General features: G+C 41.1%; 2 protein-coding genes across 5 annotated transcripts in view; one reads left to right on the top strand and one right to left on the bottom strand.

The window, feature by feature from the left end:
- The window catches only part of Trappc13 (trafficking protein particle complex subunit 13), a 32,440-nt gene that overhangs the window by 10,550 nt on the left and 7,811 nt on the right, over positions 1-14,079 (bottom strand). For all 4 annotated transcript variants that reach the window (XM_041663166.1, XM_041663167.1, XM_041663168.1 and 1 more), the window contains exons 2-7: positions 12,185-12,253; positions 10,730-10,829; positions 8,514-8,598; positions 5,448-5,575; positions 1,321-1,393; positions 808-852 (exon numbers count right to left, since the gene is read on the bottom strand). In XM_041663166.1, coding sequence (XP_041519100.1) covers positions 808-852; positions 1,321-1,393; positions 5,448-5,575; positions 8,514-8,598; positions 10,730-10,829; positions 12,185-12,253 — 500 coding nt within the window. The remainder of the gene's footprint in view (positions 1-807; positions 853-1,320; positions 1,394-5,447; positions 5,576-8,513; positions 8,599-10,729; positions 10,830-12,184; positions 12,254-14,079) is intronic.
- On the top strand, positions 2,165-2,674 carry LOC121455574 (Sjoegren syndrome nuclear autoantigen 1 homolog). The gene has a single exon (XM_041663173.1). The coding sequence runs from the start codon at positions 2,165-2,167 to the stop codon at positions 2,669-2,671; it is 507 nt and encodes a 168-aa protein (XP_041519107.1). The 3' UTR covers positions 2,672-2,674.

Below are 14,079 nucleotides of genomic sequence, written 5' to 3'. Positions count from 1 at the left end.
TTCTCAATTTATCATACAGATTTTGAGGGGTAAAAGGAATTTTCAGAAAAAGATTCCTCTTTTTTTCACGCCAGGGTCTCTATATGTCTCAGGGTGACCTGTAGCTCACTGTGCAACACAGTTGGCCTAATTCCCTATCCACCTGCTTCAGCATCCCAGCCAAGTGATTACGGGCAAGTGCCACCATTTCTAGGTGACATCTCAATTTCTACAGCTCTGGAGCAAATAAAGAATTTTTTCGCAAAAATCTAAACAACAAAATCCTTTCTATTGGGGTCAGCCCTACTTAATTTTCCTCTGTGCTAAAGAATAAATCACCTCCTACTCTTCAAGTTATGTCTTTCTCAGTTTTGCCCAACGAGGCTCTCCCAGTGGCTTTCAAGCCACTTTGCCGCCCAGCTCTTCTTGGTGCACTGGATGCCCAGGGAGGTCTCGCTGCACTTCTCTTCAGTGGATAGTGAGTCTATGCCCGCCACTTGAGTCGTATAACATCCAAAGTCACTGCAAATACTCAGCAGATTGCTGGTATTTGAAAGAAATACCACCACCATTATGGAGGATTGAGGGCAGTTGTTTAACAAAAAGGGTGATTGTCCCAGAAAACCACGAGAGCGGAAGTCAGGACACGCTGGTTGTAAGTAGGTTGAACCCAGCAGAACAAGGGACACTTTAAGGCAATTCACTTCCTACTGGATTAGCTCCCTCATACCAGCAGTTTACTAAACCTGACAGGAAATGCAGCACCTCTGATTTTAAGTCACGATTTCAATGTTTAATTTGAAATCTTATTAAGTGCCCAACACTTACCTCTGCATTGTAAAATTTGGTTTTCACATCCAATGGTTTGAGGACCTGGTCAAAACAAAGAAAACAGTCAGGAAACTCAGACTCAACAGTGCTTATTTTAAAATATAGGCTTTAGTGACCCAAAGCCATGTCTAATTGTTAAAGATTTTTTTTATTGTATATGCAATATTCCTGTAAAAGAATCAGTAATTTTTCATTTAAATAATTCTTTGGACATTCAATGCTATTTTCAATCATCTTATTTAGGCTTTATATTCATTTTATCTCTTTATATTTTTGTGTTTTGTCTCATCAATAAAACGAGATTTTACTTTGAAACAAAATGCCTCATTTTATTATAAAAACATTACACTGGTGATAACGTTTGAACTTAGTCTGACTTTTGAACCAGTTTATACATGAACTAAGAAGGGAGCTATTTAATTAAAACTTGTTCCCCAGAGAGGGAATAATCACACTCCCAGAAAAACAAAAGGCATTTGAAAACAACTTTATCTCTGCTATATTCAATACCTGAAATTTGAAGAATTTTCTGAAGTACATTTTTTCTCCGCCCTGAGTTGTATAACTCACAGCACACACCAAGCTGAAACAGAAAGACGTCTTAATAGTCTGAAATCATTTTCCTTCTTACTTTTTTTGTTTTGTTTTGTTTTTCAAGACAAGGTTTCTCTGTGTAGCCTTGAGTATCTTAGAACTCTCTTTGTAGACCAGGCTGGCCTCAAATCCACAGAGATCCACCTGCTTCTGCCTCCTAAGTGCTGGGATTTAAAGGTGGGTGCCACTGCTCAGCTTCCACCTCTCACTTCTTAATAAATTTAAAATACTTCAATTCTACTTATAAATGTAAAAAAGATTGTGTCAACAATGCGAAACTGAATCTGAATGAGATTAGAGCAGGGAAAACAACATATATGGATATAGACACATGAACAAGAAAATACTGTCTGAGAAAATGAGATCAGGGGGCCGGAGATGACTGAGTGCTTAAAGGGGCCTCCTGTGCTGGCAGAGGACATGGATTTGACTCTCCACTCACAGGGCTGCTCAGAACAGCCTGCTAAACTCCACTTCCAGGGGATCTACACCCTCTTCTGGCCTCCACTGGCTCCTGCACACACCTGATATACTAACTATATTTACACAGTCTCACACACAGACACATAAAATAAAAAAAGTAAAAAAGAGATAGGTAGCCCTTTTGGAATAGGAACTTCAAATTCTTACTTTGGAAGTAGAATATGTCCAAAAATAATGTCCAGAATAAGCAAGTGACTGAAGGGGAAAAGAGTTCATTTGCACTAGAAAAATATGAATCTTAAAGAAAATCCAGAGGCTTCCAGGCACGGCGCCGACCATGACCCAACAGGGCGTGGCGCTGCAGAACTACAACAACGAGCTGGTCAAGTGCATCGAGGAGCTGTGTCAGAAGCGAGAGGAGCTGTGCCGGCAGATCCAGCAGGAGGAGGATGAAAAGCAGCGGCTGCAGAATGAGGTGAGGCAGCTAACGGAGAAGCTGGCCCGCGTCAACGAGAACCTGGCGCGCAAGATCGCCTCTCGCAACGAGTTTGACCAGACCATCGCTGAGACCGAGGCCGCCTACCTCAAGATCCTGGAGAGCTCCCAGACTCTGCTGAATGTCCTCAAAAGGGAAGCTGGGAACCTGACTAAAGCCACAGCCCCAGACCAGAAGAGTAGTGGAAGCAAGGACAGCTGCCCAGTGCCCGTCTCAGCCGTGGCCTATGGCTGCCCAGTCCCCGACGTGTCTGTCCTAAAGCATCTCTGTTCTTCGTGGCCTCAGATGCCTTCCCACGATCTCAGGTGCCCAGAGGGACAACTTCCGACCTCCACCTGCCTTGGGTGACGAGAAAAGCCCTAGGACAGTCCAATGGGAAAGGAATTCCCAGCTCTGTGTCATGGGGACCCTGAGCTCCTGGTTAGCTCCATGAGGGGCCTCTCTCTGAAGCCCCTGTATTTCCTTGGGCTGCCAGGAAGGTCCTGGTCCTAGTCCAAGTACTGTGGGAGTCCCTCACTTTGTCTCCTCAGCCACTAGGGGCTCAGGCCAGGCATGCTGAGGAAAGATTCTTGGCTCCAGAACTGAAATCTTAGGGTCCATCCCCATGGCCTCTGACGTTTCAATAAAGGTTGTTTTGCAAAAAATAAATAAATAAATAAATAAATAAAATCCAGAGTAGAATTACACGATACTTCGGAGAACCGTGTACAAGTTTTAATCAAAACACTAGGAAAGCTAGCTGCGGTGGAGCACGCCTTTAATCCCCGCACTAAGGAGGAAGCTAGCTGTGGTGGAGCACGCCTTTAATCCCAGCACACCAGAGGCAGAGGTGCAGGCAGGAGAATCTCTGAGTTCCAGGCCAGCCATGGATACATAGTGAGTTTCAACAAAACAAAACCTATTAAAACAATTAAAACGTTAGTATAAAATATTTCTAATAACATGACAAGATGGTTAAATTGTTAGTTTATAAAGAGTTCTTCTAACTCAATCAACAAAGACAAATATGTCACTCCAAATGTGAGGAAAAGAATGCATAGCCAGATTATGAAAATACATAGATGTGTTACAATCCTATAAATAGTCAATACAATGTGAAATGGTCAGTCACACACATAGCCCAGAAGCTAAAATAATGAGACTACATTTCCAGTCTTACAAGGTTTGGCAAGAATTCCTTGGGTTGGTGAGGGTTAGAGAAACATAATTTCTTTATATTGCCAGATGGTGAAAGGAATTTAGAAACAATCTTTTGGTTTAAAGCCTTAAGAATGTTGATGTATTCACACAGAACATCTACTTCAAGACTTGATAGGCAATATAGCTACACATCATTTTGTTGTTTAAAGTAGCAAAAAACTGAAAACATACTGTGACATTGGAGTAAACAAACCACATCGATTAAACACGTAAGAGGCAATCATTCAGAAAATCATGTTTTCAAGGATATTGACTGATATAGAAAAATATTTACAGTAAATGTAAAAGGATAAAAACATGTGTAATACATTATTTATATATTACTATATATTTATATATGCATGAATATACTTATATGTATATCAAATGGCTGAAAAACACATTAATCTTTTAGTAGCTTTACGCAACTTGGTCTAAATAAATATATTATATGCATAGAGATATTTATATGTATATAGGATGACTGAGAAAGAATCTTTTATAGTTCTACACAGCTTGGTAACATTGGGTAATTTAATTTCTTCTTTATACTGGTACCTTGTACTGGTGATAGGCGCTAGAAAGCAAGTTGATCAAAACATAATACCACAGCTGGAGATGGTGGCATATGCCTCTAATACTAGTAGGGGAAGCTGAGGCAGGAGGATCATAAGCTGGAGGGCAGCTTAGCTACATATCAAGTTTAAGAGCAATTTGACTAAATACTGATAACCCCATCTCAACAAAACATAACACCCCTAAACAAGAAAATAAACACATAAGCAAACAAAAACCCATGTACGTGCACACACACACAAATAACAAAACAACAACAACAACAGCAAAACATCCCCCAAACCAGCAATAAAAACCAAACCAAACCAAACTCAAACCCCCCACAACACTTGCCCTGGAAGTGTTCACAGTAGAAACACGATAGCACCTATAGGTTAGGAGACTAGGCGTGGACAGAAATACTACAGTAGCCACGGGTTTTGAGACTAGCTTTGAGTTCTGTGTCTTCTAAAGCAGCTGTTTAGCTCTTTTCCTATGGAACGGTGAATGTACACAACTGATCCAGGAATCTCAGCTTCAATGGCTAGGAACCGCTGTTCTCTGCTACTTTCCTGGGATATATACACTACAAAGATTTCATGTTTTAACCCCATAGTAACTGTAAAGACAAAAGATTAAAAAAAAAAAACCCAACAGGTTGTGGAAGCCGAAGCTATATACAAAGGTGAGCACAGCTTCTTTGAAGAAGTAATGCTTCTTCTGAGAGATGAGAAGTTATACAAAATGCCACAGGCAGTTCTTTGTAAGCAAACACACTTCACACCACAGGGTGAGTGTGGAGTTAAAGAACACCCACATAACCGCAGTGCAGAAGGAGAAGGAAGACTGACACAGGAGGTGGATTAGGTTATAGACAGCTTTGAAAGCATACGTAAAGTCAGAATTTCCAAAAGCCAATGGGAAATCTTTCAAAAGCAAAGTGATTGATAAATGGTGGTTTCAGAAATTTGGCTTCTAGGAAACTTTAATCCAAAGTTCATGTACCTTCAATAGAGCTGTGGAATTCATCTGATCAAATTATACGGGTGCAAATTTATATTTAGTGTTGGTAGTATTATATGTTTTAACAGACACAATGAAGAGAAGGAAAGGGATGATGGAGCAGAGAGAAGAGTAAGAAATACTTTGAAGAGATAATCGGCTTCTGTGAAGTGACTGGCATAGGGGTGCCACTGGAGCTTGTGAAGCCTAAATAATCTCAGAGGGTCAAAATGTTCACTTGTTTTCAGACTGAAAAACAGTATTCAGTTTCAAATACATTCACAGGTCAGGAATGCAAAACTCATACCTTGTCTTCTTTGGTTCTCTATTTGATTGTCAAGATAGGACAGAGTAAATGCTTTTGAGAAGTAGCAAACTTAATCCTTACATGTGTGTTCCAATTTCCTTGACTTCATGGTGTATGACATCATCAATACAACAATCGGGTTTAAGCTCAGCCACGGCAGCATTGGAGGCTGAAAGGTTTAAACGCTGAGAACTTGTCTGAAGATCCGCCTTGAAAGAAAAGGTAAGAAGTATCCACATGAGGTTGCTCAGACATCTCCAGGGTAAGGATGCGCAGGGGTGGAAAGGCCATGAGGACAGCTGGATGGTTATCTGGGAAGAGGACTGGGGAGAGTGGTGGGGGCAGATTTCTGAATTAAAGACCAGCCGGTTCTACAGAGTGAATTCCAGGCCAGCCAAGGCTACATAAAGAAACCCTGTCTCAAAAGACAAAAACCAACCAAACAAAAAGAAAGTCTCTAATGCAGCATTGTCTCCTACCTGGCTACTCTCCAGCCTCTTTACCACTTTAGAATGTCTGTCATTTTAACTCTTAGATAGCAGCCCCCTTTTATGTCAGTTATTGACTATAGGCTTGTATTTCCTTTGTAACATGCATTATAATCTAAAATTACTTTATTTGTGGGTTTTTGTTCTGTTTTCCATACTAGAAATGTCTATAGAGTAGTAACCTCTTGTTTTGTTTACTTCTACGTCACAGTGCCTGGCTGTATTAGTTAGGGTTCTCTAGAGTAACAGAGCTTACAGAATGAATCTCTCTCTCTCTTTCCACACACACCCACACACAAAGGGGATTTATCAGAATGACTTACAGCAGTGATTCTCAACTTTCCTAATACTGCAATCCTATAATACAGTCCCTCATTGTGGTGACCCCAACCATAAAATTTTTGTGGCTACTTCATAACTGTAATTTTGCTACTGTTATAAATCAAAATGTAAATATCTGTGCTTTCAGATGGTCTTAGGCTATCCTTGTAAAAGGGTTGTTTGACCCCTAAAGGGGTCACCACCCACAGGTTGAGAAGCACTGACTCAGAGGCCACAGTGCAGCTAATCTAACTATGGCTGGCTGTGAATGGAGAGCAGCAGTTCACAGCAGGAACCCACTAGTTGCTCAGTTCACAAGGCTGGCTGTCTCAGCTCGGCTTCAGTTATGCTGGAATCTTCAAGAAGTAGGCTCTAATTCCAGTGAAGGAATGGACTTGCGGGCAAGGTGAGGGCAAGCAGGCAAAGAGCAAATACTTCCTTCTTCTAAGTCCTTACACAGACTTCCGGCAGAAGGTGTGGCCCAATTTAAAGGTGAATCGCATTCTTCCTCAGATAAAGTCACCTTTCGATAAGCAGCAACGTTTCTTCACATCTTTTGCCACCCGGAGAAATCTATCCATATTTATATACTTTCCCCCAGAAGTCTTTCTCACCAATTTTCTAATCCAGCTCTTTCGCTAGCCAGCCAATTCATTGGCTAGAGCACATGAATCAGTGAACAGCTGCACATGTGGCCATTTCTCCTTACAAAGAAAATGTTGGCCATGTGTACTGCCCAGAGTTCTGGCAACTGTGAGGACTTCCCTTCACTGGTGTCCCAGCTGTGCTTTTCTGGGTGGTGCCTCCACAGTGTGCTGGACCATCAACAAACCAGACTCTAGTCTTCTCTTCCTCAGTGAAAGGATCATAGGGACACCCCAAGAGGCTATAGTTGCAAGCTTGGCAGCAGATGATCTGTTGGGGGAGGCTGCTCATTTGTTCCTGGCCACCCAGACTCCAGAAATAATCACACAGAAATCTGTATTAATTGCAATTCTGTTTGGCCAATCGCTTAAGCGTATTTCTGGCTAATTCTTAAATTAACCTATTTCTATTAATATGTGTATTACCACGTGGTTGTGGCTTATCGGGTAAAGTTCCACAGAAGAGTGCAAACATGCTGTCTGGTCTTCTCCGTCTCTTTTGTTTAACACGATTATTCCTAGTTCCATTCACTTTCTTGCAAATGACAGAAATTCCTTTTCTTTACTGCAGAACAGATCTCTTGTGTATATATGCCACATTTTCTCTATCCATTCACGCACACAGTGACTTTTTACTTCCTTTATCCAGGCCCTTTCTCTTTTGAATACAGTTCAAGCTCTTAAGAGACTGGACACTCCAGCATTTGATTTCCCAACCACTCTAAGAGTTGTCTAACTGTTCCATTTTCTACAGAGCACCCCCACGGTGATCACCACAGCTTTCCTAACAGAAGCTGACTACTTCTAGTAAAAGCCCAGTGACACTAAAAGGTTTTTTGTTTTGTTTTGTGCTGTGGGATGGTCTTTCTGTATGCTGTGAATATGTGTTGCTCTCATTGGTTGATAAATAAAACTTCCATAAGGCAGGATAGAGTCAGGTGGGAAAACCAAGCAGAGATACAGGAGAAGGGCGGAGTCTGGGAGACACCAGTCAGCTGCTGAGGAGCAAGACGTGTACAAAATGAGGAAACACGCCATGAACCACATGGCAAAGCATAGATAAGAAATATAGACTAATTTAAATGTAAGAGCAAGCTAGTAAGAAGCCAAGCATTTATAAGTAATATGAAGCCTCTGAGTGTTTATTCAGGAACTGGAGGGTAGGAGAGAAACTTCTAATTAGTTTTGTTTTGTTTTTTGGCTAAAATCTTAGCCTGGTTTTCAAGACGCTACACTAAACAGCTTTACCACCTGACATGGCACGTGAGATTTAGTTTTCATCTACAAGAATACACTGTTTCTGTCCCCCCCCACCATCGCGCCCTATACTCTTCCTCTAATCCGACCTGTCTTCCAAGACCCTCTTGTCTTTCTCTCCTCTACTGTCCCTTCTTGCAATGAGGAAGTGACTTCTAGTGTGTTTCCCCCTAAGTCTTCCAAGTACTATTATGTTAATCACACACAAACACTGTAACTATCATTCCACTGAATAGTCATTTTCTTAGCCAAGCCAACAGAAATTTTGAGTAGAAGGAAAATGTTTCTAGGTCCTCCATAATATTTGGCACACATCAGTATTTGCCAATGACTTTTAAAAATCTAGTACTGATAATGCCTTTTAATGAAGTTCCCAAGGCTCAACAGAAATAAAAAAAATCTAAATAAAATGCTTTGTAAATAAGAATGCCACTTACCTTCACCAGTATATCTTTTACAACTTGATTGCTGTCATTATGAACACTGATATAACTGGAAAAGGTCTCTCCCAAAAATATATTCCTATGAAATGAAACAGCATTTTAGCCAGAAATGCATTCAGTCCTCAAGAGAATCATTCTGTTCAAGTAGGAATTCAGGTGGAAGAAAATTTACTGAAGGGTCAAGCAAGTATTTCTTCAGTGTTATTTTCATTGGGCACTTCAAAATGGGAACGTAATTATACTTGATATAATACAGCTGCCAACCGCTACATAAATTACTGGACATCCTGGAAATAATGGTCACTAGAAACAGAGCTGGCCTGTCATAAGATTTATATCTGAAAACACTAGAAAATGTCATTTTCATTTTTTAAATAACTTATGCCCTAAATCTAGATGTTCCAAGTTAATCCATCTTGGAGAACTTTTCCATTATTTTCCTAATAGAATGACTATTGGTTTAACACCGTAAAGTTTTTTGAAAAAAACTTGTATTAACTTCTATGTGTGTAGGTGTTTTCCCTGCAACTATGTGTGTACACCACATGCATGCAGAGCCTGAGCAGACCAGAAGAGTCAGATGTGATAGTTTGAATGTACTTGGTCCTATACTCTCATAGGGAGTGACATTATTAGGAGGAGTGACTTTGTTAGAGTGTGTATGGCTGTGTTGGAGGAAGTGTGTCACTGTGGGGACGGGCTTTGATGTTTCCTATGCTCAGGATGCTGTCCCATGTCACAATTGACTTCTTGTTGCCTACAAGATGTAGGACTCTCAGCTACTTCAACACCTGCATGCCACATGTTCCACCATGATGATAATGGACCGAACCTCTGAACTATAAGTGAGCCATCCCAATTAAATGTTTTCCTTTATATGAGTTGCCATGGTGTCTCTTAACAGCAACAGGAACCCAGATGTCCTGGAATTAGAGTTACAGGCAGTTGTGAACAGCAATATGGATGTTGGGAATCGAACCCAGGTCCTCTGGAGGAACAGTCTGTGCTCTTTTCTTTTCTTTTTGGTTTTTCAAGACAGGGTTTCTCAGGGTAGCCCTGGAACTCACTCTGTAGACCAGGCTGGCCTCAAACTTACAGAGATCTGGCTGCTTCTGCCTCCTGAGAACTGGGACTAAAAGCGTATGCCACCACTGCCTGTTCAGTCTGTGGTCTTAAGGGCTGAGCCACCTCCCCAGCCCCTACTCTATATAATTTTAATAGTTTTACATCAATACATTTCCAAGTTTCCAAGATACTAGTTTATGATCACACCCTGAAAGCTTAGGAAAAACAAAAACACAAAACCCACATCAAACCCCAAAAATTCCTTTTTGTCTCAAATTCTTTCAGTTGTGAATATTTTTAATTTTAAATTCATTGATAATATAGAATAAGAGAAGAAATAAAAAAGTTTAGAGTAGATTAGCTGATAAATCTGATAATATCTATAGAGAGACAGGTGTGAGTGGAATGCGGCCCAGTAAGAGAGCTACTCTGAAAAAGTTAGCAATGCTGGTAAATTCAACTAAAGGTATTAGTTGAATTTGCTGCCAGTTTTTAAGACCTAGGGCTGGGGTACACTGTCAGCGCTGTGGTAGAGCACAGTCACTGCAGGTTAACACCTAGGGCTGAGGTATGTTGGCAGCGCTGTGGTAGAGCACAGTCACTGCAGGTTAACACCTAGGGCTGGGGTATGTTGGCAGCGCTGTGGTAGAGCAGAGTCACTGCAGGTTAAGACCTAGGGCTGGGGTATGTTGGCAGCGCTGTGGTAGAGCAGAGTCACTGCAGGTTAAGACCTAGGGCTGGGGTATGTTGGCAGCGCTGTGGTAGAGCAGAGTCACTGCAGGTTAACACCTAGGGCTGGGGTATGTTGACAGCGCTGTGGTAGAGCAGAGTCACTGCAGGTTAACTCCTAGGGCTGGGGTATGTTGGCAGCGCTGTGGTAGAGCAGAGTCACTGCAGGTTAACACCTAGGGCTGGGGTATGTTGGCAGCGCTGTGGTGGTGCTGGGTAGACAAGACCCACGGCTTTAGTTACAACACAAAGAACAAAGTTAAAATGCTATTATCATTTTAGAACCACTATCATTAAGAGCAGTTTGTATGTGTTTTTCATTTACTGCACAATGGGCACTTTCCTACCCCGCATACAAACATAACAGACAGCTTTTGGGTATTGCTGCACATCTTATGTAAATTGATTATTCTTACCCAAAATTTTGGGGTAAAGTCAACATTTCTCCCAACATTAAAATCTCTGCACCATTTACAGTTGAAGGATCGTCTCTCATTAACTGGTTAAAGAGATCACCTGCAGCAAGAGAAAAACAAAATTCTAACATCTACCTTTAATGCCAGTTTCACTTATGTAAAGAAATGGGGACCAGTGGGCAGCTTGGTGGGAGAGCACTTGCCTAGTATTCACAACGTGACCAGGCAAAATTTTCCTCCATCTTATCTCAGCTGGAGCTATCTTTGATTTAACCTGAAACTGATTTTCCCCTTTTCTACACCCATTATGAAAAGTCCCTGGGAAAGTCCCCAACCCTGTTCTAGAAACTCGGATGAAAAGCTCCAGCTAACTGCATGTTTTTGGATTCTGTTAATCTGCTTGCTGGCTTTATACTTTCCCTTGCAATCACCAAACAGGATGCAGTTTTTCTGTGTTCTCTGCATTTCAAAGCTCCTTGCAGCATGCATGTGAGGCTGCTCTGTGAGAGTGTTTCTCTCCAGGCCTGCTTAAATCAGACTCTCAATTCAGACTTTGGGCTGAGAGGCCTTTGTTTTTCTAAACTGCAGCATTAAAGCCTTGGATTTGATCCCTAGCACCAAGGGCAGGTAGGTGAGGGAGGGTGTCAGATTTCCTTTTAATATGAACAAAAATAGTATTACAATTTTAATTTTTATCTTCTTCAAAACAGATACAACTGGGTGTAGTCACACAAGCCCAAAATTTTAGTACTTAAAAGTGGAGGAGGTTTTGGGATTTAAGGCCAGTCTCAGCTTCATGGTGCTAGGGTAGCTTGGGCTATAAGAATCTCTTTTTCAAAAGAAAAAAACTGAGATATAATATTTATACTTTTCAATACTGTAGCACTGAAATTCAACAGACATTAAGATATAAGACGACATTTCTAAATCTTTACTATCACAAAATTCATCTCAAAAAAAATCTAACCATGTGGTATATGCCTGTAATCACAGTACTTGGTAGGTTGGGACAAAGGAACAAAGCATTCAAGACACTTTGGGATATGCAGTGAGACCCCGTTCCTCAAATAAGACAGAATTAAACAACAACAAAAAATCTGATCTCACAGAGAATAGATGCTTCAAAAACAATGGAAAATGCTGGCCATAAAACATAAATGCCCTTTAGAAACACCAATATTTCTGAACAGAATGCTAATGCATATTTGAGCGCACAGGTAACATTCTCAGAGTGTTAGGATATCAATGTATCTTAAACTAAAACTCTCCTGCTTTCAGAAGATGACATCATCTTAAGCTGTAGGTTACAAATGAGCCCATCTCCCAGATGGCCATCATTCACATGGTACAAATACAGGCAACTTGGAATTCAGCAAATGTTAGTATAAGATTGGCAAGGGTAAGCCTCTTCCAAAATAATGAGGGCAATTCAAGCATCAACCTTTCTTTACATACCAGGCAAGTCTTTCTCTTCACATGTTACAGGAATGTTGGTGAACAAAGTAGGCTTAGTCAATCGCATCACTGTAAATTAGGAAAGACAGAAAATTTGAACTGTTGAGGGTTAACGTTCAAGTCGACTGAACAGCATCCATCAATCTCATGCTGACATAATGTAATTATAATATTAAATATTAGTACTAACACTATACTCCACAAGTATATTAGTATTATTATCTCCATTAGGTAAACAAGGCAGACAATGCCTGCTGGAGGAACTTGGCACATCAAGGATAATATATAATAAAATACAGAGTGGCAGAACCTAAACTAGAACCAGATGGATTCATACTGTTCAGAGTATCCCCCAAACAGTTCTTACTTGTAAACTTGGGGTCACAAGGATGAACTGTCTTATTAAAAATATCCCATTGAAGTCAAGCAGGACTCTCTTCCAAATGTTACCAACCGCTCAAGACATGACATGGAGTTGGTGACTACAGCCTTTACTCTTACTTTTTTTAAAAACTTATTTATTTACTCATTTATTTATTTTCATGTGGGTGACTGGTTAGAAGAGGTCATAAGGTTCTTGGGAACTGAAGTTATGGAAGGCTGTGAGCCACTATAATGGAATCTGGTTCCCACGCAAGAGCAGTCTATAAGTGCTCTTAACTTTTTTTTTTTTTTTGGTTTTTCAAGACAGGGTTTCTCTGTGGCTTTGGAGCCTGTCCTGGAACTAGCTCTGTAGACCAGGCTGGTCTCGAACTCACAGAGATCCACCTGCCTCTGCCTCCTGAGTGCTGGGATTAAAGGCGTGCGCCACCATCGCCCAGCTTGCTCTTAACTTTTGAGCAATCTCTCCAGCCCCCAATCTTACTGTTAACTAGGAAAATAGAAACAAAAACCGTTAAAATCATTAACTATAACCTGCAGATGAATAGGTTCCCTGAGGGAGGTATACAAAAGGTAGCCTTCTGCATTTTAAGAGCTAAAATTCAAAGCCCGTCTTCACTGTTCTGTCATTTAGAGAGGATTTCATGAAGCCTCTATGGGCTCCCATTCTGCACCCTCCAGCCTTAGAGCTCCTGGAACGAGATTACAGGTGTGCACTGCAGCTCTATGTACATCACTGGGCAAGCAGAGTTACATACATAGCCCACACCTTAAACTCTTTTTTATTTATTTATTTTATTTTCTTTTTATTTTTCGAGACGGTTTCTCCGTAGCTTTTGGTTCCTGTCCTGGAACTAGCTCTTCTAGACCAAGCTGGCCTCGAACTCACAGAGATCCGCCTGCCTCTGCCTGGGATTAAAGGCGTGCACCACTACCGCCCGGTTTCCTTAAACTTTTATTGTTCTTGTTTGAAGTTTTGAGACGTCGTCTCACATTTTAGCCTGAGATGACCTAGAATGTGCCTAAAGCTCAGGCTAGCCTTGAACTCTAGATTCTCCTGCCTCAGTCGTCCAAGTGCTAGCACAGGTCAGCACACCCAGTTCATTCCATGCGTGTTTGAGATGATGTGTCACTAGTAGCTCAGGCTGTCCTGAAACTCAGAGATTCATCTGCCTCTACCTCCCCAGTGCTAGGATTAAAGAAGTGTACTATGCCTGTCTCTCCTTGAGCTTTAAAACAAACTGGGTTTCAATGTACTTTTCTATAGAAGAGGACAAAATAAAACGTGCCAGTACCAAATGTATGTTTACAACCATCTCATGCCTTATAATAAATCAATGGATCTCAAAAACTGAAGATGCTAGGTACAAAAGAGCAAGCCATATCTAAAAAAGCAAGGTTTAAGAAACTGACAGTGGGCTAGGAAAATAGTTCATTTGGTAAAGTGTTTGTGCAAGCATCAGGACCTGAGTTAGAACCCAGAAACCATGTGTAAAAAGTTGGGTGTGGGGCTG

Source organism: Microtus oregoni, unplaced genomic scaffold (genome assembly GCF_018167655.1).
Source record: "Microtus oregoni isolate MIOR12 unplaced genomic scaffold, Mior012 000014F_ref0000157, whole genome shotgun sequence".
NCBI classification, from domain to species: Eukaryota; Metazoa; Chordata; class Mammalia; order Rodentia; family Cricetidae; genus Microtus; species Microtus oregoni.
The sequence above is the reverse complement of the archived record's forward strand: the minus strand, read 5'-3'. Positions and strand labels throughout refer to the sequence as shown.

Bases quoted from the DNA above. Each gene is read 5' to 3' on its own strand.
- LOC121455574 (XM_041663173.1), top strand. From the start codon at position 2,165: ATGACCCAACAGGGCGTGGCGCTGCAGAACTACAACAACGAGCTGGTC.